This window comes from Rissa tridactyla, chromosome 7, assembly GCF_028500815.1.
Source record: "Rissa tridactyla isolate bRisTri1 chromosome 7, bRisTri1.patW.cur.20221130, whole genome shotgun sequence".
Taxonomy (NCBI): domain Eukaryota; kingdom Metazoa; phylum Chordata; class Aves; order Charadriiformes; family Laridae; genus Rissa; species Rissa tridactyla.
Genome location: NC_071472.1, coordinates 13,550,417 through 13,576,523, shown reverse-complemented (window position 1 = coordinate 13,576,523; position 26,107 = coordinate 13,550,417). Strand labels below are relative to the sequence as shown.

The window sequence follows — 26,107 nt, the reverse complement described above, 5'->3', positions numbered from 1 at the left end:
GCTTACTTTTCAGAAACAGTGCTCTGGAAGACATCAGAGTTTTTGGTAATGATTTATTTCCCCACACATTATCAGTAGCATTTGATTTTAGAGTCTTGGAAAGAAATTCTGATGTCAGGAAACCGCTATCTACAGTACAGCACATTTAATCTACTTCACTTAACCAAGTTCTCTTTTAACTCACAGTTCTCATACCACACTTTTTTTGAAGCTTAGCTTCTTTTAAGACCCGCTGGCTGGCACCTCTGGCTTAAAGGCCTTACTTAACGCCAAAGTTTCCATCACCCTTTGAGCTCTTCTGACAGATCCAAGCACTGATTCCCAGTACAGACACTGTGGGTTCAGGCCAAGTCCATCTCTCAAACAGTGTATCCAACGGGAATCGCACGCAGGGAATAGAGGTCACAAAATGACCCACTGGGTTTCATTTAAACTGAGTATTTGGCTGAAGACATCTTTGGAGAACTTCTTTTAATTTCCTACTACAGGAAAAAGAATATTCCTCTGTAAACAAGGCCGCTGGGAAAAAGCTGGCATCACATTACTCTCTCAACAGGAGCCTGAACAGAGTTTGTAAATTGCCTGTTGTGAGAAGACAACCAAGAAAAAGAACAAATTGGGGTGGTGGGAAAGAAGGGGACAACAAGATTGCATTGTCATACAAATTCAGATTGATCAACCAAGTCAGCAGCACCACTTAGTTTCCAGCTGTACTTAAGGATTTCTCTTTTAAGTTCAACCCTTTAAGATTTTAACATTCCGGTATAATGTTATTTAGTTTAGAAGAGCGGAATATTTAAAAGGGAACTCTGTAAATCTAGCTGAAGATTAAGTCACACCTCAAGAGATCTCAGTGATCAGCAGTGAACTGAACTGTGGCAACTGCTCACACTCAGGGGTACAGCCTGATTTCATTCATACAGGCAAGCCATCATCTGTAACTATGTCCTGAACCGCTCTGGTGACAAATTTGAGGTGCTGAGAACCGAAACTGGCTCACAAGCTGTTGAATTTATTAATGAAAATGCCCACTAATGATTCAGTCCACTAAATGCAACAGTGCCATCTATTATATACCATCCTGCCTATGTATTATTCACAAACACTTCTTTTAATGGAAAGGTAGATTTTGTAAAAAAAGTGACATTTCTCTAGGAGTACTCTAATAATCATCTAGAAATGGAGGTGACATGAGCTGGGTGACAATCAAATATAAAAAAGAAAATGCTATGCATCCCTAGGGAAAGTGAACTAGGAAATGGAGAAAGGACATCTATCACAAACTCTGGGGACACGGTTCATTCTCCATAAAGAGAGAAAGGAGATATCTGTCTCAAGATACATCAGGAAATTCTCCCCTCAGCTCAGGTCTAGCGTTGGAGGAGCCCCAAGGTACATACATGGGTACCCGCTTAATGCTCTACAATAATTGCTCCGGCCTCTACCCTGCAAATACTCAAGGTAAATCCAAAGGCTTATCTTAACACTTGTCTTCTGAAGAGCAGAAAACACTTTCTGGGTTCTAGCTGAGAGATACTATAGTACAGTAAGATTATACAGAACAAATAAAATTTTAAAAAATGACAATAAATTTACTTGGAAACATACAGAATGTTTGAAAGTACTAGCAGCAAACTAGACAAACACACTTCCAACTTAACTGCGTGAGATGGTACGTATTACAGGCAAGCCAAGTTACAAGCTGATCCAAGTATCCAGCCAGGTGCAAATAACACAGGGCAGGAACTTGTGAAATTCTCAGTTCTTGTTGAAACCTTATCAGGACTCGACACTAACAGAAAACACTGTGTTTTACTGATAAAGTCTTCACGCAGGTGATGGGACTGATGGAAATCCCTGACCCCGCGGATGCTGGGCATCCCCACAGTGACACATTCACCCTCTGAGAGCCAAGTGGGAGACAAACAGCTGATTGAACCCATCCTGCAGCTCTAGCACCAAACCACAGCCGTCCGTTTGACAACAGCTATGGAGAACTAACACGGAATAAAGAAACAAATATTGCTGACGATATACCCAGAGACAAAGCGGCAAAAGGCAACTAACTCTACAGCATCAGACACTGGCACACTCAGAACAAAGCTATTTAGAAAGAGGAGAACGTACGTACAGGTAACTTTAAGCCACTTTCCGGTGTCGGAAGCATTTTGTATTTTTCCTCTTACCAGTGCATCGGCCACAGCAGCCTCCAGATCTGTGCTCGTGCTCAGGACTCGCATGGTATTCACCGAAGCAGGCATCCTGCCTGGCTGCCCGAGTCCAAACCGGTCTGCACAAAAGACAACATTGAAAGGGACTGTTAAATGAATTCACATTCACTTGGAATCCTAATCAGGTGCCCGAGCAGCTCTCCCCACAGGCTCTGGGAACTCACAGTGCTTTTCCATTAAACACTCTTTTATCCACAGCTCTAGAGTTTGCCATTAGAGTAAGAAATAAACTATTGTTTGTTGGGCCTCAGAGACAATTTTTGATCCTCAGGGCAAAATTTTAATTTTTTTTTTTTTTTTTTTTTAAGCTGGGAAGCAGCATATCTAGTCTGTGTTTCTTTTTTACACAGAAGTGGTTTCACAGTTTTATTTTGATGTCAGAGGCAGACGTGCCAGTCCCGATCTGGCGCTCTCAAAAATCAAGAGAGAGCTTCTCATTAACTTGAGAGACAGAATCGTGCCCAGTGTCAGAACATGTTAATACCAGAGCACTCATCCATCCCGCAGCTTCTTCTCAGGCAGGGATGTGAGACTAGCAGCACCAGATTAGCCTATTTTATGTCTCAAGGCTTGATTAACCAGTAGAATATCCCCCGCAGCCTCACAGTATAAAGTTTATTATTTGCTTGTGAAGTGACTCCAATTTTTGTTTTACTGCTGTTCTTGAGAAGCAGTTTAAATGCCATTTAAAGGCTCTATGATTTATCAAAATTGATTTATTTTTTTTTGATCTAACAATATTACCGTTCTCCCTTTGCATTTGATGGCAAAGCTCTCAGTAGCATCTAAAGCAACAGGATTGAGTTGAAAATGCCATTTACAGTCCTAATACTTTATCATTTGCCCAGTCTGCCAAAAAAGTTACTGAAGTTAGTTTCTTTGGGCAAAGGCCAAATTCAGAAAACCATGCTCACGGATATGAGAAAATATGAGTGACTATTGTGGGCCAAGTTCTGTCAGCACTCCTCCTAGATGGGAGTAGATGAGATACCATATTGCTGGGATCCTGGCTCTGGGCTATAAGCAGCAAGAGCTTGGTTTTGGCATTCCAAGTTTTTGTTTCCACGTGGGCTCGTCTTTGCTCAAGAAGGACCGGGAACATCCCTCCTGGGACATGCTTTACACGTCTGTCCCCTGCACCCGCACGTGCCAATAAGAGTTTTGCCAGCAACTTCAGTGGTGCCTGAACCCATTTAATAGACCGTCAGCCGATCCCCAGTGGAGGCAGTCATCAAGCAGCAAGAGAGAGGGATCAGGTCACACAGGTCTTATCAGTTCATCTATATTTAATTTAATGAAGGAAATATACTCTTTATCAAAATGTGTAACTGTATCATGGATTTCCACAAGCCTGTTATTCAGTAGCTTATGGCATTTTTTGCGAAAACACTGCAATTATCACAAAACTTCATTGTTTTCTTCTTTAAAAACATACTGCACTGAAATATCTTTTAAGGAATTAGCTCACGCTGACATGCATAATTTAAATCAGAGACTGAAGTCTGCCAGTCTACTGTCCTAATTCTAAAGCTTTACCTGAGTGTGTCAGAGATTAAGCTACTGAGGGGAAATAGGGAAGATTTTTAAAATCTGAAGTATTTTGAGAGGGAAAAAAAAAACCACCCTGAAGACTATTGTTTATTTCGATTAGAAGTGTTATCTATCAAATTTACTGTTTCTCAGAGTTATGTACCCAGACAAGACATTTCTGATTTACAACAAAAGCACATTTTCTACAAAACACATTACAAGGGGAAAAAAAAAAATAAACAAACTTCTTAGAACTACTGCCAAAAAGTAATCAAATCATGAAATTTCACAAAGAAATAAAAGTTGTATGTGTTATTACTATTCCCTTTTTTAATGCACTTGGGTTGAAGAATCATTTCAAATATTTAGGTGAAACAGTACTGCATCCCTAAAACAGAAAGGTCTGTACACTCTTAATAGAAGTGCAGGGAAGATGATAACGCATTAGGTCTGATTGAAACTAAAGTCACTACAACGGAGATATACTTTACAAAGATGTACAGAAGACAAGTCTTTTCCTACGCGCAAATGGCAAATGGTAGCTGGTACAGTACAAGGGCTGTAAATGTTGAGACAAGTTCTGGACTCAGTCTTATATTTAAACCCAACTCAATAACATTACTCAAGCGTTACTGAGATCAGGATTTGGCTTTAACTTTTGAAATAAGATAGCATCAAAAAAATACAACTGTCATTTGTTTTCACATTCATTTAGTATTACATTAGAAAAGGGAAGATAGTTTGTTTTTTAAAAAAAATGAAGAACAGAATGACAAAGTAATTCAGTTGTAGTTCAGTTTAAATACCCAGCATAAAGAAACAAAATGGAGCTTTTTTAACAAATTAAGTACAGTGTGGCATGCTGGCTTTTATCTGTCTCCACGGCTATCAGGAATTTTCTGAAATACTTCTTTCAGTGATCTTTAAACTTGTAACACCCAAGTCACTCCGGGCTTCTCCCCAAGACACCCTTACCGTACCTGAGTGCAGAAGGCAGACCTTAGGAGAGACCTCGGCATATCTCTAACGTGGGGCTGGGAACACATTTGGCTCCAGGAGTAACCAGTACAGGCAAGCCCAGCATTACTGGGCAAGAAATAAGTAGAGTATGCTCTGGCCACACTCCCTTGTCTCCCTGCCTAGAGTCATTATACTTGTTACAAACTTGATGAAAATTCCCAACCACCATTTTTGGCCAGATTTTGCCATTTTTAGGGAGATTTTGGCCTTCTTCAGAACACAAGAAACCATATAGAATTTAATTATGCTTTGTACCAAACCACAGGAGCCAAGTATAAAGTGACTATCACAAGACGTTGAATGCAAACAAAGCTTAAATCTGGCATTGAGGTATTTTAAATTTTTTCAACTATTTTTGTTGAATTCCAACTCAAAACTGTTACTTTGAAAAATGCCAGTCAAATCAGCTTGCATCATTTCTGCCGAGTAACTCGTAAGGGAAGTGTTTTGAGAGTTTAAGTGACAGCCATTTAAATAGATTTAGAAACAGAGTATTTTTCACTCCCTACCTGAAGGGCGTTAATCAAATAACTTTCAGAGTCACTAATTCTTTATACAATTTTAGACTTCAAGACGACACTGAAGCCCTCGTCTTCTACATCATCGTTGTCCCCACAATTAAGTCTCTATTGTCCCAAAGCTTTGCAGCCCTCATTTTTTTTTTTTTTTTTTTTTTTTTTTTTTTTTTAAGACTCCCAGTGAAACATCCTGATTCCAAAGGGAGTTACAGGTTCTCCACAACTGTGAATCCAGCACAGACGTGGGGAAGCAACAACTGGAATCTGCAGATTTTTCTCATTATATGTAAGCCTTAGTCTCCTGATGCAAAGCCCTGTGAATCATTTTTTCAACAACTTCCGTGTACTTTGGACAAGGCCTTCAGAATTAAGTGAAGGATGGATCAGCATGTGTTTTGCTCCAAAGTTCATTTTGAAAGCTCATCAGGTGCTTAATTCTTGCTGCTCTAGTGTATTTTAGAGAGGATCCCACAAAGAACTTTCATTAATAGAGACAGGAGTCCAGAATATTTAGTAATAAATGGGATGAAACCCACTGGGATCCGGTCCTAGGCATTGGGAACTGCTACACTGCTGAAGAGGAAATATAAACAGAAGTCACAAGTGCTCTGCATCTGTCAGGATTTAGCCCATGCTGCACAACTGATCCAATTTACAGGAGAATTGAGAAAGCCCTGGATCACCCTTTGTTTAAACACTGTTCACAACGTTCCTGAAATGCATAAAAATTAAAAACATCCAATAAATGAGATTCAAAACAAAAAGCCACGTTGCACAAAAACAGAACAGAAAGCCCCACAGCGGTGAGAAGCACATGCCAAGTGCTGGCTGATGCACATGACAGCAAATGTTAAGATGGTGTAAAACACGACTACGTATAAGAAGCGGATTCATGCAGTTAGCGCTTGTTCACCTGACTGCCCAACAGAATCAGCAGTGGAGAGAGCACTAGTGGACCTGGAATGACGTCGAGAAGCTGCAAGTAGAAGGAATGGCAACACCCACAGGATTAACACACATTGAACCCGAGACAGAAAATGCCACAATCCAAAGGGGATGCGTGTGACCGCTACCGGTAAAGGTGTTTCATAGTGACAGGGAAATGACGCTGTATATGGATGCATAACAGATACAGTGCAAGCCCCACAGCGACACCTCTGTCTGTAGCTTCCCCCCACCACTTTCCCCCATGACCGTAAACATGATGCATGACAAAACTCATTTCTAACAGTCCCAAACCCGGTGCAGTTCAGCAAAAAAAAAAAAAACCAAACCAAAAAACCAAACCAAAAAACCCCAAAAAAACCAACCCAGTGCACATCAGTCACGTTCCAGACCCACAGATCTGGCAGACGGCCATCACGAGGACGTGGAGCACATAACTACAGAGCAGGATTTAGATGTGTCTGATCTAAACCCCAAAGTGAAGCCATGATGAATGGTTAAGAATTGTGCTTGCAGGTATTTTTTCCACAACATTCTAGCCTATGCACAAAACAAACCCCAACATTAACAAAGGGAATGAATAACCACAGAAGTAGAAAGAGTCATACAGGGAGGTCAAGTCTTTGGGTTGGGTTTTTTCCCCAAGTAAACACACGTACACACATATTGTTGCTACTACCAAAAGTCTCTTGCTTTTAACAAATCTTGCATACATGTTTTTTGAATGTAAGTGCGTACATGCACAGCTAGTCTGAACACGCACATCACACATCTATCTAGAACCACACCACATGTATACAAATTGTTAATAGCAGCGGAGCACACGCAGTAGCGGAAGAGCCGGAGCCAAATATAGCTCCCACTTCAATTCCCAGTTGTCAGCAGCCCATGAATCACAAAATGCCTTTGGAGAGGTTTTCAGTTCTTGGATTCAGCATAAAGGTGAGATCTTTATGAAAGCAAATGGAAAGCTGGCCCAGGCGTTTCCAGATTACAGAAGTTTAGTTTCTCTAAAGAGAGTTTTTCCCTGTGTCTAGCAATGACAAGCCAAGCTCACCTAGCTCAAAGCAACTGACCCAAGAAACTGATTGCTCATTTGAGCAATTCATCACCACAGACTCACTGAAGGCCTTGTTGCTTTAACATCATTACTAGTACTGTCAAGAAACCGAAAAAACAAAGCAGAATCACCTTCTAATACAAATAGGCTTTGTCATTTATGCATATACATATGCAGTAGAAAAACTAAGTCTTTCGTTTAAGGCAAAGCATTCATAAACACAAATACTAATATTACAAAACAGAAATCATCAAAGTGAGAAAAATAAAATTTAAGTATTTTCCCAGCTGTGAGAGCTTGACTAAAAGCTATACAGAATATGCAATGTGGTCTTTAACTATGGAGAACACATGCATTTATTCAAGAGAACAATCCCACTGACACCATAACCCATGAAAGATTTGCAGGATCAGTGCAGGATTATGGACTGAACCTCACAATTAAGATTCTGAGCTCGCAATTGCTTTCTCCTGAGCCATCCGCTGTGCCCCTGTGGATGTCACTGCAAGATCAAGGCCCACGAAGAAACAGGAATAACAATTAAAGATAATAATTTAAAAAAATATCACATCTCTGCAAAGAAGCTGAGTGAACCTCTTCACTGGGGTTTCCTAACTTCAGAAGCAAGAGGTTTGGTGCAGAGATGTGCATCCCTGCACGGCAGCCCCGAAACAAAGCACAGCAATTTGCAAGGTCAGGATGTCAGCGTTGACATTGACCATAATATCATTAAATGCAAGAATCCTGTCATTTACATATAGCTAGCTTAAGCATAATTCACTAACATACAACTTAATCTTTATGAGCAAAAATAGATCATGCACAGTAGGATTATATTATCTTAGCATTAATGTAAGATTAGCCTGGGTTCTAGAAATACTGTAATAGACTCATATTGTTTTGGCTTAAATCGACATATATAAATTTCTGTCAGATGAATAACACACTACATAATTAACAAGTTCATGAACATGCTCGAGCTTAAAGCATTTAAATGAAAACACAAGAAAAAAGACAACATGATAACAAGTATATTGGGTTGCTATTATGTTGATATTCCCACCTTGCTTCAGTAACTTTTAATAACAATGTATTTCTAGAAATGTATTACTCTTCAGGTAATTAAGTATCATTAATTAAAATGAAATTGCCTTCTCCCCACAATAAAGTTTGTTACAATCAGTGTAATAGACACCTGTAACTGAAATTTTGTGTTCGGTGTACAAGTCAGACTCGGTGGTGGACCAAACTCACACCGATTGTGGTACACTGCATTGATTTTTCCAGAAAAAGGGCTCAAAACAGTATTTCAATTAATATCTTTTCACTAAAATGAAACACAGCACAATGACATAGAACACTGACAAGTTAACCCCTAAATCCAGCCTGCTTGAACACTTTGGCTGGAGAAAGTCATCCATAACTGAAGCTAGACAGGTAACTAAAAATGAGCTGCAGTTGCATATCTACTATTCTTTTATGGCTCTGGTATCAAACCAGCTTTATTTAATCAATAAAAAGGTCATCTTAAAGAGCTATGAACCAAGTTCTGAATGTTAAGTTGAACTCTCATTTTTCACCAAAATTTGAGGTATTACAGATAAAGCAATTATATTATTTTATAGATCACTACAGTTCAAAACAATGAAGTTTTGAACCCCAAATCCTCTCTAATATGATCTTGAAGATTCCACTCTACAGCATTGAAAGCAACAGGAATTTTGCCAATGATTTCATATGGATGAAGACAACGAGCCCCTCTACTGACAGTGTTTGAAATTGAGATGAATAACCAAACCAATAACGACAATAGCTATGTAATTTTAAAAGATTACAGTACAGAATATTAATCAAGTATGAGAACCAAACAGGAAAATTTTGCCCATCTGTCCACGTTTTTTATTACCTTTTCTCACTATTGGATTAAAGTTGCAGAATTAAGCCCAGAATGCTATGTTCCACTTAGACACTACTTCATATACCTGTGTTTTGGCACTATGTGCAAAACAGATCCCATAATAACATTCTTCAGCATTGATGAAATTTTTAAGAGCTTTTTTTCTCACTTTTAAATACCACATGCACAGCTATGAAATTACTATGCAAATGAAGAGGGCAGGGAGATCAACTACATTTCATTACGTCTGAGATGACAAACAAATCTTTCATACAATTGATGTATTTGGTTGAATATATGACATGGTATTTGATCAGAAACATTAACTATCCTGCTGTTTTCAGTCTTGTGCAGAAAAAAAAACTTCTGCATGTGGTAAGTGTAATGAGATTTTCTATTTGTACTGTACACTTAAGCTGCACGGTAACGATTCTCTTCTAAAACCTCAACCTTTCCATGATTTTAGGCTGCTTGAAAACACTTCCTATGAAGTGGCACACGCAACTTGTTAATTAATGATTGACAATGTCATGTAAACCCTCTACAAAACACAGGTTCTATATCTATTGGAGGATTTAATATAGAAATGACATACCGTTACTGTACCTAGCTGTAAGAAAAATCAGATCATGAATAATGAGAGTCACCCAACAACACACTATGATGCTACCAACTACTACACTGTGACCTAGAAAATAGAGGCTTGCTCTCCCATAGATTTCCATCAGTGCTGTAAAGTGAAGCACAGCAGCCCCATAAAAGCTCATTTAATGAAACTAAAATTTACAAAAGTTTAAACTAAACTATTTTCCTAACAGTGAAACGCTGAGAACCAGAATTGAAGCATGCAGAAGAAAACAGAAGGGAAAGAGGGTTGGAAATGGGGAGTGTGTCAGGATTCCAACAGAGGAGAGGAAACAAGCTCATTTCACCTGGCAGCGTCTTGAAAGGGCAATCAGAACAAGGGAAAAGGAGAAAAAAAAAAAATGACCCTTAAAGCTCCAATGCCTACATGTACTCACCAAGCGGAGGAAAGCCCCGAGCAGGGCTTGTATCTCGACTGCTCTCACGGCTGGTATCACGGCTGCACCCCTGACTCATGCTGGGTCGGGGGATACGACTGCTCCGTGCTAGCATGCAGCATGGAGAGTTTCAGAGAAGGTGAACAAGTTTAATGAGGATAGAAAGCTCAAAGTCAAGTCACATTTCTGTTAGTTACGGTAATTATTACATTAGTAATTATAGTTTGCAGCAGCCTGCCCAGGCTCTTTACAAACCAACCACGTCACACGCTGAGCTGTGTTTGTGATGTGAAATTTCAGCAGCATTAAACGTCTGGTTGACGGTCTGCCTTTTTCTTAAGTAATTCAAGTTTTGTTATTCAAGTAGAGCAGGAATCTTCAATCAATTAGGGGAGCTCTACTGTTACAAAACATGCAAAACAGATGATGCCGAAAGAAACCCTTCTGGAATATCTTTTGCTTGATTGTAAGATAAACACCCTTCCGGAACAGAACAGCAGCGTTTTTAAACCAGGTCAAAATTTTTTAGAAGTAGTCACAATACCAATATGCTATTTTTACATAGATTTGCCTTTCACAAGGATAGTTTTGCCATTAACAAATATCCTAAGGAAAAAAGGTGTATTGTACAGACTTGCAGAGACATTTTTCTCCAATGAAGGATACTGGGGAAAAAAAGCATTTAGAACCTGAATACCTGACAGACAAGTTTAAAAGTGGTTTGAATTTTCTATCAGCAGCAGCTTCAGATCTTTAACAGAAGCTAATTTCTGCTCCTCAAACATTTCTAAAATCTTATGGTTTTACGTGCACAGATTGAGATATACGTGTACTCAGGGGGAGCTTTAAACTACATTCTTTACTCTGACAAAACCCTACACCAATAAGACTCTTATCTTTGGTCTGGGGCTATCAAGTGCTCAATTCCCACAGGCTAATCAGGCTCCTGCCTATCAGCTGCGTCACGGGAACTCATCATATGCACACTCTTCATTTGGCCAAACGCAAAGCAGAAGACAGAAGATGAAGCTGCTTTCAGAGCAAAAAAGCAATTCCACTGACTTTAGCTGGTTTTGTCCAAGTAGGAAAAACAGAGCTAGACCCCTAGAAGGTTATTTAACATCAAGAATTTGAGTTTTATGGTTTTATAAAACGAGTAATTTAGGTATTTAAAACTGGATTACTCCTCTGCAAATTCTGTGTCATTTTGATAGGAGAGATGTTTGCAGAAAGTTATTTAATAAGCTTCATGCCCAGTAGAGAATACAATGTTTTCTTAGGAAAAAGAATAGTAGTTAATCATCATGAGTCTACCTTGAAGAACTTAATGACTAAAGAGGTATTTCCTCTGCTGTTTTGAGAAGGCAGTAGCATATTTTAAGTGTTCATGAAAAGCCATTAAAGAATTTTCTCATGCAGAGTAAAATCTAATCTACCAGCTTTGATGACAATGTAGCATAGGCACATACACATAACATGAACCTACTTTATACTAATTCTTTAACAGCATCCTCATATTTATAAAAATAGTGCCATTGCATGCTTCAGAATATACGTATATTCTTATAAATGCCTAGACTCAAGCTAATAAAGTTTCCCTACAGTGCCTCCGGGGGCTCATATACACTGGATCTATTACTATCCTTTCAAGCGGAACAGTACAGAACAAAATAGAAACCTTCATATTTAGGCTTTAAAATTCAAATACAGACTACTGCCAGATTCTTGGTTTGTCAAATCCCTCCCAGTTTTGCAAAACGCAACTCGTATCTTTCAGATGAATTAATGGTTCTGATGGTTGACCTTTGATGTCAGACAATACAAGATGAGTTACTGACCAAGTTGATTAGATCACCGTAGTGTCTAAAACTTTTGAGTTAGATGGTCTTATAATAAACAAAACAGACTAAATAGTATGAACTGGATGAAGTCAGGGTCCATGAGCACAATACTCCCACCTCAAATATACAAGGAAAAAAGCTGACAGGTGAACTACAGGTGAAAGTAACACTCTGAAGTCTTCCACACAAATACTTGCTCGAAATCGAGGGCTCTGTAGAAGCAAACTTCTCATTCTTGGGTCTCGTGCTTATATGTAAATAATGGCAGCCTTCACATCAGGTTTGCACAAGCACTTATTTCTCTTAAGTAGAGAAGATCTGTCAATCTTTTCCATAATACAACCCTACTAAAACTAGCAAAAGCTCTTTAGAGAGGGAGAGATGTGAATGATTAATATATATATATATATGTTGATGGATGCATAGAGTACATTCTCCTTCCATAACAGCTAACAGCGGCAGCATGAAGTATGAAGAAAACGCACTTTAACTGGATGAGAACAGACTAGTCGGACAATGCTGCAGATGAAGCACAATATTGACTGCACAAACAGAGCACCCAAAACCAAACACTGGGCACTTCATGAGTAATGGTCAAACAAAAGTTTTCCATGTTACCGGATACAGACACAAAAGCAAAGGAGAAAAAAAAAAGAATGGATTGAAAAGAACTGAATGATGAGTCTGTTGTGGACTCCCAGGCACCTGCCCCACATTTTTACTGCTGTGTTGTGTAGGGAAGATTGGATATCAGCTGTTCAGAGTATTTCCTTGGGGCACTGCCAGCAGTTAGGGCCAGCAGTGTTGTCATTTAGATGAGTCTCTCGTGCTGTCACGGCCTGTCTTTGCAGTGCAGGCAGCAAAGGCAGAGAAGACAGACATAAGTCTTAATTTCAGAATTCCCAACCCCCAAAAATCAAACAGAAATTAAGTAAACGAGTAGCAAAATTGATTAAAAAGAGTAGGCAGGATGAAAGCAGATGGTGTGCCCATAGCCAGCTCTGGACTGAAAGTCTAGGACAGAACAACAATGGATTGTTTTCAATAAAATCCCAACTTTTTAGACATGTCCTCTACACGTAAGTTTTACGAATTTCATTTAGAAAGGCAGAGCAACTAGATATGGTTCACGCCATTACTAAAACACACTATTAGGCTGTCTTACACCAGTGAAACCCAACAGATGCAAGGAACACCAGCAGAAGTCGGTAGTGCCCCTGTTTACCAGCCTAACGCTTGGAAGAAATCTGCATTTCATTAGGGTGTGATTTTTAATGATTCTTAAGCAGAGACTAAAAATCAGCAGACGCTTCCTTTACATCAGTACGAGCATTTTAAAGCGCCTGTAACTGCTGCCAAAGCAAAGCTCTGCAGTGGGGTACACCCAGCGGAGGCAAGTCAAGAACTGCCTTCAGCTTTCCAACACACACACAGAGCACAACCCCAACAGAGTGCTGCTGCATGAAAGTGGTGGCCAGCTGTGCCTGCTCCAATTTTTGGAGAATGACAATCTCAAATCTCTGACTCCTTTCAGATCTAACTGTGCCACATGATCTGCTGAGCATCCTACAGAATTAACTTCAAGCACATAAATTTCCAATCCATGGGAAATGGACGTCACCTATTTTGATGAGGCCTCCTTCAAGGAGCCAAAAACACCAACTTGACATTAAGTGGACTATACTCTTCCTTCCCCAAGAGGGTATCACCACTAGGAAATCTCCACTGAGCAGACAGGAAAGACAAGCCTAAAACTGAAAACTGCCACAGAGCAGGGCCACACAGGTGACCACACAGGACCTCAGCATGCCGGATGTGCCTCGTTGTGCTGCCTCTTGGGAAAACAACATACTTCAAGGTTTCCAGCATACATACGGAACATAATTCATGGATACCTGTGGTCCTCATGGAAACCTAAGCTAACAGGAAGGTACTGATGCTAACAGCACCCACATGCAGAGGCTCTATCGGCTTGCCACGGCCCTAGAGGGGCCTGAAAAACTCCAGTGGATGGTTCCTGTCATAAAACCCAACTGCACGCAGGGACCGACACTCTGTGTGCTTCATCTTGCACACATACATCACTGGTCTGGCTGCAACTCCCAGTCACCCCTGCAAAAGCCACACAAGGCAATGGATGAGTTACGAACAGGATCCAGGAATCACCCATTTCTAACAGCCTCACCTGCACAGTGGTTCAACACCTGCTGCGCTGCAACATGACCACAGACTTGAGATGTTTCAGCCCACTGGATAAGCACACGTGTATCAAATACATAAATAATCCCACAGAGCCAAAAGTACTGCATGTACATTTGATGTTATGTGTGTGCTCAAGCATCATCTTGAATCAGACTCTGAAAAAGTCTATCGACATATTTAGGACTGAGGTGAGTGGGAGTCTATTCAATGAAATGAAAAATGAAAAAAGCGTCAAGAAAGATAGAGACTGAAGCAACACAATAAAAAAGCATAAAATACTGTTAGCTACTATGTTGTAAAGCAATAAATACAATGGAATAATGGTATAAAGATGACAGCTCAAAAGCTATCTCCATCCAAGCCAATATTACCATTTTCAAGACCCAATGAAGACACAATTTCTGCAACTGAGTGCTAAAGGCACCACAAGTGTTAAACTCTCCTGCTCCCACGACAGCCCGAAAGAGCAGGCTTGGGACATCAACTAGGGGGGAGGATGGGTGGAAACCACCCATCTGATACATCTGTCAGAGCTCTCTCCCACTCCCAAAGAACACACACCAATGAGGTAATAAATTACAGTTTCAAAAGAATTCAAGGCTCCCATAATACACCTGAAAGCAGGCAACCCAAGAGTGAGGATTTTACACAAGACAATTTCCCTTCAGATGCTCAAGACTGTTTCAAATCAGAATCATCACATAATGTGATGATCAGCTTAAGCGTATGTGATGGTACTACCCATCATTCTTTGTTGCCTCCTAAAAAACAACCCACTTCTGCAGAGCAATGGCAGAACAATTACTGGGAGGCACTTTACACTTTAAAGCAACAAACAGAAAAGCACAACTCATACAGAGGCTGTAAAACAGATCAGACACAAGAACATTGAATTTGGAAAAATAATCACAATGAACGTGCAATATTATTTATGAATCATAACAGCATATGCACTCAGGTGCTTCAAATTCATTTCAATATACTTGAAGGGCAAATGAGATACTTCTCTATTAACAACATTCTAAATAGAAAGGTAGCTTAAATTTAAAATACAGTTGCTAGGGCAATAGTTAAAACTTTAATTGACAACAGTAGGAATATAATTTCAATCAATTTCAACCTACTAGTGAATTCTTTGGAGATATAAAATAATTTAGTAACAGTATTATTTAAAGTGTTCTTTCTCTACATAAGCTTCACATTTATGAAAACATTTCCATTTAAAAAATGAAAACAATATTTACTTGTTCAGACAGCACACTGCATACCTTTCCACCTCATTTCAGATACACAAAAGTTTATATATAATGATGCTTACTCACCCGACTTAAAAAAATGAGTCTGCTGATAAATTTGAAAATAAAAACTATTACAGAATATTTATATAACAGTCACTGAGTCAAGAATATTGGAAGCAGAACAGTTAAAGCATAAGTCTAAAACACCATCTAAGAAAGCGGCTCCAAGACATTAAGGATGAGAAAAGATATTAAGGATGGACAAATCATTTAAGCTGCAAAATTTCTACAGTAATCCAAGATGTTGTTCTTTGCCCTTGATGCCAACTGACTGTAAAGATTGCTCAACTCATTCCAGGACTAAGCAGTTGATGCCAAATGAGGTATTTTTGCAGTGATGGTTATTCACAACTATTTTTGCTGCCTGATCTAATAACATCGCTCATGTTGAATTTCAAACAGCAGACATCTCATGACATCTTTAGGCCTACTTTGAAACTATAGCTCAACCTGGAAAATTAAAATCACTCTTCTACAAGGCACAATCACATTAACCTGCCAGCTGAAAAACTCAGACCACCAACAGTAACGCATAAACACTTTCCTAGTCAACAGGAAAGTCTCTCCTTTGAGCACGCCGGTCAGCGTGTCACTGCAGTGACTATTCTTACCTAGGCCTATTCTGTTGGGACTTGTCTCTCGACTGCATCCCTGGCTCCGAGGGATCTTGGTGCGCTTCTCTGAAGATGATGGCACCGGCTGAACTCTGGATGTTCCACTGCTCAGGCCACCATAGGCGCTTCCTAACAGCTTACCCGGAGAACTAGACCGGCTACCAGCTAGAAGAGAACCAGAAATAAGGGGAAAAAAAAAACACAGTTAAAAACCCATGAGATTTTAAATACTTTGACAGCAAAACTAGAACACAATCAACTCTAAGAATTCCATCCAAATAACTCAGAAAACTAATGTGAGTGTTCTCCACAGGCTTTTGAGGAAGACTGAGGAAAGCCCATGCACAATAAACACTGACATCAGCAACCCTGCCTGTATGAACCGTGCTGCCCAGCTGGGATCAACACCAAAGCAGACACCGCGGTGTGTGAATACCCCAGCCGGCTTTACCCTAGCTTGCGGAGATGCCAGGAGCAGCCTTGCTGCAGCAGCACGGAATTCCCAGGCTGCTTCAACTCCTCATGACGCAACAGGAATTAGCCTGCGTGGAGCACTGTGCTGCAGCAAGCCTGCTTCTGGCACCGGAAACCTGCTGCAAGGTGGCTCAGGCATCTTCACGCTGCACTGCGGTGGTGGCATTACTTTCCCCCAGTAATTCAGTGGTGGAAAATTTAAAAAAAAATACCATCTCAACAGCAGATGAGCACAATAAAGGGTAAACTGAGTGAGCCTGTCACATTTGTAGAGATGCTGTCTTACTTGGGTCTGACTGGTTAAAGGTAAACTATTCAGTTATTTTTCAGCTGGAGACAATTTTTCGCCAGTTAAGTAGGTGGCCTGGTTTATTGTTCCTTGTCTGTTTGAATAGTCCATGGCAAGTTTACATTTCTTCTAAGCAATGTTGTCTGCGAGACAGTCTAACCAGGACTGATTTACATATTTACATTTCAATTGCAGTAGATATTCCTATCTTAAATAGCCTTGCTAACTCAAGGAGTTGAATAATACTTTTTTTTTCCTGTGGATCTTCATTTGCTAAGTTGTTTGAAAATTAAATAATGCTAGCTTAAAGGTAATCACAAAGAACTGTGAAAGTAATAGATTCAAGACTCTTTTTTGCTTCTTCAGTTATATAAAAGTCACTGAAAATTTGCCGCTGATATTATCATTCCTGACATTCTCTTTGTTTACTACAACACCCAGGAAAACTATACTTGAAAAGGTTACAAGAATATACTCGCGCAAGCTTACATTCAGAACCAATATTCATGTTGGTTTCTTTCTGAAGAGTATCTACACATCTCACAAAAATTTCAGTTGCAGATATTATTACAACTAGCAAGAGTTAAAGACTGTTCTTCTGTGTTGATTTAAGAAGATATGCACTTCTATTAATCTGATGGACAATAACATAAGGCATGTATTTTAACCTACTTCCGCCTCCAATTTCTTGGCCAAAACCATTCTGAAACCATCAAACCATATGCTCCAACATTGTATGTGGTGCTGGCTCCCTCCCCACCACCCCCAAAGTGAGAATATTTGGGCCAGATGCCAGCCTCACACACAGCGCCCGCACCCTGAAAGCCAATACTCCTCCCAGTTACGCTGCTGCGGCCTCGCCCGTGTCAGCAGGGCTGCACCGAAATAACTGGATGAAGAATTTAGCACCTGGGGTTTAAGTGGCAGCAATGAGCCAGCTTCAGTATGCAGAACGTATGCTTACCATGTCTGATTACTATGAGAAAGCAAAATCACTTGCCATACACATTTGGATTTATGACTTTAAGAAAATGCCTTTTAAGTCTCATAGTTAGGAGAGCGTGAGGGAAGCTAAAAGCTTAGCAGTTAACAAATGTGAAGGAAATAACGTGAGAAAGCAAGAAAGGGAAAACATTTCTTACCACCAGCAGGATTAGCTGATCTGGATCCTTGATTATGAAGGCAGACCAAAGGACAGGCAAAAAGTGGATTAAAAGACAGCAAGACAATACAGCGTTCAGCATGCGGTTTATGCTATACACAATACAGACAGATTTATTCACAAACATGTCACTCCAAAAGCCTCTGCAGAATGCAGTGAGTTAACGAGCAGATGCAACTAACAGTTTCTCAAGGTTGATCAGCTGCTTAGCTAAATGTCAACCGACACTCTTGAGACCCAAGTTCTGCTCTAAATTACACCCCGACCAGGCCTGCAAAATTGCAACAGGGTTATCCACTGTGCAGGCACGGAGAATTCGGTCCTGTGACCATATTATATTTGAATTCATAAGTTATTTCATGCAACGCTTGGCTTAAGGATAATGATCACATCTGGTTGGGCTGGGCTGGAATCGGGATTCAGCAAACTAGACCAAGGGAGCAGGTTCAGATGTGACCAGCCTAAAGCTTCATAAGACTTTTTTGTAAAAATAAAGCCCATAATCTTTGAAACCTTTGGATAGTCAACTATTCTTTAAATAATTCTGAGACTTGTCTCATCTGGTCTGATAATTTTTCACCAAACTAAGTTTAGGAAAAAAGGTCATTCCTGGCTTTGGATCAGTTTTAAGTTCAAAACTGAAGAAATCAATTTATATTGGCATACCAAAGCCCGAATTCCTTCATTGCCTCCATGTTAAGATTTCCTTTTGGCCCCATTCCCAAATACACTACTTCTCTCTTCAGCTCTCCCAGCCTAACACAATGCTACAAACTCCTTCCCCACCCCTCCAGCAAGACAGAGCAAAGCAACGAGAGCATGAACAGAGAAGGCCTTTTAAATAGGGGTACAAAGCAAGACAAGTCCTTAAAACAAATAGGTCTTCCCACAAACCCCATCCCCTCTTAGCCACAAGCTTGAAGGTCCTCAAAACGTGAGGGGCTTTCTCCCTCCCCCCAGATCCCTTTTAAAGTTTCAGTGGCAAAACTCTCCTTAGATCCACATGACAAATATGCAGCAGCACTGTACATGTGGCTCCGAGGGGAAAACCCTGCCTTGACAGGAGGCCAGGGAGTGCACACGTGTCACGTGAATCAGAGAGCAGAACCATCTCCCCGGTATCTACATAAAATAGGTAATGTCCTATTTTAAATTGATCCCAAATCACATTAGACAGCTCACGTTACACGTACAGAAATACAGTCACATAAGCAGGAGAAGCTTTGCAGGGCAAGAACCCAGGACAGCAGTCAGCTACAGACACAGAGGGTGCCTCAGAGGGACCCAGGGCAAGTTATTTAGTCCTGCACATCACAGCGACATGAAATTCTGCTGCACAACTGGTAAAAAAAGGCAGCAACTAAGCACTCAGCAGGAGTACACAGTGGTCGAGTGGGGATTTGTTTTGTTACATGTCCAAACGTTATTAACAGAAGTGAGCCCAATCCTCAGCTGATGCTACTACAATTCAAGGGAAACGTATTAATAACTATTTGTTCTGCTCCCCCAGAAATAAAACACTTCTTACGCTGGGACTGGGAAACTACTTTAGCCCGGCTGCGGCCTCGGGTATCAGCAGGCATCGAGGTGACGCTTGTGGCACTGCCAGAGCTCTGTCTCCTTGTACGAATCCGACCTGGAGGAATGCAAAGACAATCAGAGTGTCAATAGGTTTCTTCCAAAGGCAGCAGCAGTGTCTAGCATGCTGTTCTGTGCTTGCAGGGTCGCTATACACACAATTCACCAGGGTACAGAAGGAAAATTTTACAGGGAGAGGCAGCATCTTTCATTAGACTGGCTGAGACGCAGGGCAGGGAGTGGAAACAGTCACAGTCCACGAGTCTGAAAACTTCTTTGCTTTCTGTAATGCTATCAGACATTTAATTAAAAAAAAATATTACCTCTCTATAGCCTTTGCTTCTGTTCTATAGTAGCTTCTTTACACAGAATCGACAATAAAAATTTCAGCTTCCTAAATGCTGCTTCCTATATCAAATTATTACTTCCCGAGAAGGCGATCACTCTTTCGGAGACGGGTGTGACAGATGCCCCCACAAATTCCATCGCTGGGATTTCCAATTAGCAGTTCCGTGTTTTATATCCTGCTCTACACGCGCAGGCTAGCATGCGCTCCTGCGAGAGTCTGTCAACACAGCCTGACTACGCTTTTATTTCAGGCTTATTGAGGTTTCCCTGCTGTTTACAGATCCCTCAATATTTATCCCGAGATCAGAGTAACTTTATTTGTAATGGAGAGTCCCATTTAACACAATCAACGTTGTGGAAAAATGATTCTGTGTGTCTCCGTTAAGTGGAGATTGGATATAAAGTCTCAAAGTGTTCTAAATCCTTTTTCTGTCCTTTCCTCATGAAAAAGCCACAGAAATTTGAGCTAGGAAAGCTTACAGGGTCATCAGTTCATCCCCTTCCTGAGGCAGAACTGTTTCCTACAGAATGTTCTTTCCAGTGCTAAGCTTCAATTATCTGTCTCTAGTTAATGGGAAAGAAATTATAATTAAGAGCAACACAAAGAAAGCCTACATTAGCACTTTTCAACAACTCAGTTCTCAGCCAAATGTGAAGCTGTTTCTCAGGACTAATGCCAGTGCTCTCCTCCATTCAGAGGACGACTTCAAGTTTCAGGCACAATAATAAAAGAAAGAAAAAACCACAACAGGTAAGAGAAGAGTCTAGACAACTGCACCCACCGGTTACAGATATTAATCTCCTGCCCTTTGTCTCCGCCGTAAGCATACAGAGAAATATGAACAGGGAGATATACGCTTCCCACCCAAAAAAATCACTTCACGTAAGGTACACATGCAGCACAAGACAATGGTAAGCAGCCCAGGCTGAACGGATAGAGAGCTCTGTTCTTCTCCCAGCTCTCAAAATATTCATAACATGGTCTGCAAGTTTCTGATAGACACAAAGCAACAAGGAGATGTTTAACTTTGAGAAGAAAGCCTAGACTTATCTGCAGGGGAAAAAGCCTGGAAGACAGCTGTACCTCAGACCTCTCCACCAGCATCACATTTTAAAATAGCTCAGTAAGCAAGATACAGAGACCTACGTTCAAACACTCGTTTGTAGACAAGACATAGAAGAAATCATTAGCATAAAACTGGGAAAATATTGGCTCAACTAAACAAGCCCTGAGCATGTCCACGTGGGTCCAGTCATGCAACTGGCTGCTGAGGTCCTCTTACCACCAGCAAGGCTGCAGATCTCCTCTGCTCTAGGACATTATCTGCCCCTTACAAATGGCGAGCCTGATACACAACCCAGAGACAGCTCTATAGCTCTTTGCTGGCCCATTCCCAGCCCTCGCAAGTTTGGCACATGTGAAGCAACACACAGATGAACGGAGCCACTGTGTGACTTGCCGCAAGGTGTGCGCCCCCAAACCCCACTGCAGGCATGTGTGGGGAAGGAGGCAGAAGGACCTCACACTCTTGTCAGAAACCTCAAGGCTTCCTTTCATTTCTCACATCAGAAGGGCTTCACTGGTGGCAGCAGGAGTACAAAACAGTAGGACAAGAAGTTAAACCTGACCAGTCTTAGGAACCAGTAATGGAATTAACTTGCATCATTCCAGAAGGCCAACAGAAACCCTTGGCAGAAAGTGCTGGGGAGTAACTCAAGCTGAAATTCAATGTTACACCCAGTAACAGACAGTACTGGAAAGCACGTTTAGTGGTGTACGTGGTCCAAGAATAGGTGAGAAGGGACCGATACCTCCTTCTTTGATGCACAGGCCACTCAGGATCCCCAAAATCTTCTGTTCTTCCTGCACCTACAAAATCTCCCACCGCCCCTTTATCAGCAGGTGACTAAGAACAAGGAGAAAACTGGGACAATATGTAATAAGCAACTCTCCTACCTTAGGAAATACAAAGCTTAAAATATATAAAGAGAAACCAAGATTAGCTTCCGATACCAGTTTTTGGGGTTTTAAGAAAGAAAACTGCACTAAAGGGTCAAACTTCATTAACATATGATTATCAGCAGGATTAGAAATAGAGAGCTCAGTCCTGTTTTGGAACCCCTGAGAGCCAGCGAACAGACTCCTACCAACTTCAGTAGTTTCTGAATGAATGAATGAATGCCCAGGAACAAAATTCTGCTTCTTTTTGGACTGGTAGATTTGCACACTGATTTTGGCCTAACGGGTATCAGAGAGAACAATGTGGGATGAGGAGCTACCCTTGCACAGAAGAAACAGAGTCCCAACACCGACACAGGTTTTCTCATCCTTCTAAAAAGGCTGACAAGCATTTGAACTAACACCGCACTGGACTTGCATTGTGCGAATAATGGGAACAGCAGAAATTAGAAATATATGACACACAAAAATGACGTAATGGTACGAACACTGCAATAGCACACTAACAGCTCACCCTAGGAGTACTTTATGATTTGAAGTCCATGGGATAAAGTAAAACAAAAGGGCAAAAAAAAATGCCTCTCAAATTGAAGGTCAAGTTTTTCCCACAGTTACAAGGAAACAGTGCCATCTGATATCAGTTATATGTATTCCCTGAAGTATGGATTGTTAATATACTTTCCAAAGTTTTATTTTCTCAACTTTAAAGCCTATATATTTATTTTTTCATATAGGTAACTAATCTGACTTGCAGCATAAAAACGGTTCAAAATAACTGACTCAAAGCTACTCTTCAAGAAAAAATTTAAGATTCTGAGTTTTTCCTACTCAAGCAAAGTTTTTAGCTGTAAAACAAGAAGTGACCAATTTGAACTCAAAATTGCTGTGGGCAAATCTGTATGAGATAAAAAACCGGAAGAGGGATCTGGGGTGTTTCATATATATGTTAATTGACCTTCACACATATGCACAACTTTTAACTTAGTCTTATGATATCCAAACTCTATTTGCTTTATAGTAATGTAAGATGAATGAACATTTGTCTGACTTGAAAATCTCAAGGTTTTTAATATATATTATACCACACACAGCATGTATATACAGAAGTTCCTCTATATAATACAAACATGTCTACTGCATTCCCTTAAGGATTTCATCTACAAAAAAAAAAAGTCATTTGCACATAGGACTATTTGTGTGGCTTCTACCACAGACAGAAAAACTAATTTCAAGCAAGACTAAATAACATTTCAAATAAGTTATTCAGACTTTTTATTGTGTTGTTAAACTCAAGCAAACACCTCCCCCTCCCAAAACTACTTTGCTTTCAAGTGTTTGTTTCCATACCTAGCTCAAACTGCAGATATAGCAATTCATATTTCATAACCATTATTTTTCTGCTCCTCTTAAAAGAATTACTGCATCCTGATAAGAGCAGCACAGCAAAGGAACAGATAAAGACCCCCCCAACTACTTTCCAAAAAACATAAAAGTATTTCCATAAAAAGGTCCTTGATCTAAATTTGAGATGGGACACACTGCTGTTGGTACAGAAAGTATTTTGAAAGACTCCATATAAATGCTTTGCGTTAAGAAACTATTTGGAGGGGGGGAGGCTGGTTGGTTTTATTTTTTAAAGTTATTGTCAATTTTTACAACAATCAATGGATCAGAATCAACCTTGAAGTGTGTAACGTATGTCTAAACCTAGCAAAGTTGTTTTGTTTTTTTAAAAAGGAACAAGAAAAGCAAGATTCCATGATAATGTTTTTGCATTACAAGAGGCTCCATCCAGTGGTGTTGCCTGGAGCTCCGCTGGGAGGGTACTGCAGGGTCTCCATCCCCAGCGCTCAGAACAGACATAAGCTTTGTAAGTCACAGGCCTGTATCCTACACTGAAGAAAACGGCTTTCAAATAGTCTAGAAATGGTCTGTAACAGCTCCACAACTGAGTTTAATCAGTTCCATGCTGTGAACAATGATATCTACAACCACACAAATTATGCATGGAAGCACTGGGATGGTAATGGTCTCTCTGTGGATCAGGTTAATGCATTTAGATTACTCAGCACTGGGTTTTTCCCCTGCTTGGAGAGAACCACTCCTGAAAGAGCCTCTAGGACCACCCCCCGCCCCGCTTAGCTGTGTCACTGCTAAATGACATGTGGGAAACTGTGAGACATGCACACATCAATTAAAAACATGCTTTACATATAAATCCGTAAACAGCTTTTTTTTTTTTTTTTTTTTTTTTCAAGAAGCATGGTATGGTTTCCATGCATATTTAGCACATATCCAACATTATACTAGTATAAGACCTGCTTCTGCACTGTGATTTCCCCCAAGAATCACTCGACCCTTGCTGGAAGCCAGCAGCACGTGATGCCTCTGGGTTTTGCACAAGAACTCCCTCCATGGCAGAGGGGCTGAGGGAACAATAGTGGCACCACTTTGCTTTACACCAACAAGCACAGGCAAATCAAGTCAGCGCTTGCAAAGGGATGGACCAAGAGAACAAAGAAACCTACCACCTGAGCACCTCCATCTAAGACACCACATTCAGTCAAACTTTTGACTTGTTCCTTGTCCTTGAGGTCAAGGAAAAGCTTTAAGGCAGAGAAGAAAACAGCAATGGTGATTTCGTAAACCTTGTGTTACTCCCAAAGCCTTTGGTAAGGCTCAAGAAGTCCAACTGAACTTAGGCTCAAAAAAAGCGGTCTGGTATCTGAAAACTGTAATATACCAGATTTCATTTCCCTTCTGATAAACCATAAAAACTATTCAAAATTGTGCCACTGACTCTGGAAACTGCTGATTTTGTTTTAAACTTGCCAGTTTCAGGACAGACCAGTATTTATGCTTTCTCCCTTTTGGGAAATGCTTGTCTGAAGGGCTTGTCTTTATGCTCACTTTGAAAACTGGCAGCCAGATAACAGAAACACTCCGAACCATTATTCTGTACTAAAAGTCACCATCACGCACAGTTTTAAAATATTCCTTGAAAAGTTGTTTCATGATAAAACACACAGAAACTTTAAGGTTTCCTTTTAATCAGGTATAACAAACACGGCACAACTGATACCTGCATAGCACTATCTGTGAAGTCCCGATCATGATTATAAATATAGAAGTTTAGATCTTACAAGCTTTCTCCCTGCCAAGCTCTTAATGTAGTTCAAGAGATACCCAAAAATGAAGGGTCTGGGCAATCAAGACATAACTCTGCACTACATAAAGACACAGCCTCACAGCGCAGAGACAGCAGAAGACCTGCACAGATTTAAGTGGCATATAAGACACATGCCACCTTTCCATAAGGAAGTCCACATTAATAGCATTTGTCAATTAGGATGACACTACTTAAAACCAAAAGACTGATACTCGGCTCTTAACTTGTATTCTTGCTGCTGGCATAACCCACTCTCTATCTTGCTCCTGTTTTGAGATGTCTGGCTCAAAAACAAAACGCCGAGGAGAACTGAGGGCATAGCAGATGGGAACTGCCAAGTTCACACAATGCTGGCTCCCAGCTGAGGGGAAGGTGCAGAACTTTCACACTGCAGCTACAGAAAGCCCTGATGGGAAACAGACTGCAGATTTAATGTTAAGCTGAACCACACAAAAAAACACAGGGATTTGCTATTAAATTACTTACTGGTGACCTGCAAAAAAAAAAAAAACACCGGGGCACAGGCATGGATGGAATTTCTGCTTTATGTTCAAAGAGTGTCTCTTGCACACATAGGTATTTCCAGAGCAAGGGGGATGTTTTTCCCTACCCCCTTAACTTTTACATTTATGTCAAGAATATAAAGTTTTGCCTTCACGGTAGTTCCTGGCAAACTCTGCAAGATTGAAGAGTTGGCAGAAGACCTTTCTCAGCCCACATCTGTAGGACACACGAAATCCTGAACAAAGGCTGGTTTTCCCTTAACTGTCTCAATAAAGAATAATAAAGATGAAGAGTTTCAAACAGTGATTAAACTCATACTTCAAGTGCTCCGTCTGTAGCATGCCATGTTATTATAATCCTCCCTGATCCTCATTCTCCCGCAAAGAGAGAATCCTATGAGCAAAAGAAAGAGATGAGATCTGGTATTTAACAGGAGGGGGATGGC

The 26,107-nt window shown here is 40.5% G+C and overlaps 1 protein-coding gene across 11 annotated transcripts in view; it reads right to left on the bottom strand.

The window, feature by feature from the left end:
• Positions 1 to 26,107, bottom strand: part of CLASP1 (cytoplasmic linker associated protein 1) — a 184,794-nt gene that overhangs the window by 56,045 nt on the left and 102,642 nt on the right. For 10 of the 11 annotated variants that reach the window (XM_054209897.1, XM_054209899.1, XM_054209901.1 and 7 more), the window contains 3 exons: positions 19,632 to 19,739; positions 16,176 to 16,343; positions 2,187 to 2,290 (listed from right to left, as the gene is read on the bottom strand). In XM_054209897.1, coding sequence (XP_054065872.1) covers positions 2,187 to 2,290; positions 16,176 to 16,343; positions 19,632 to 19,739 — 380 coding nt within the window. Of the gene's footprint in view, positions 1 to 2,186; positions 2,291 to 5,283; positions 5,287 to 6,212; positions 6,276 to 10,223; positions 10,332 to 16,175; positions 16,344 to 19,631; positions 19,740 to 26,107 lie in introns of all 11 variants that reach the window. The other variant, XM_054209909.1, reaches the window with a different exon arrangement.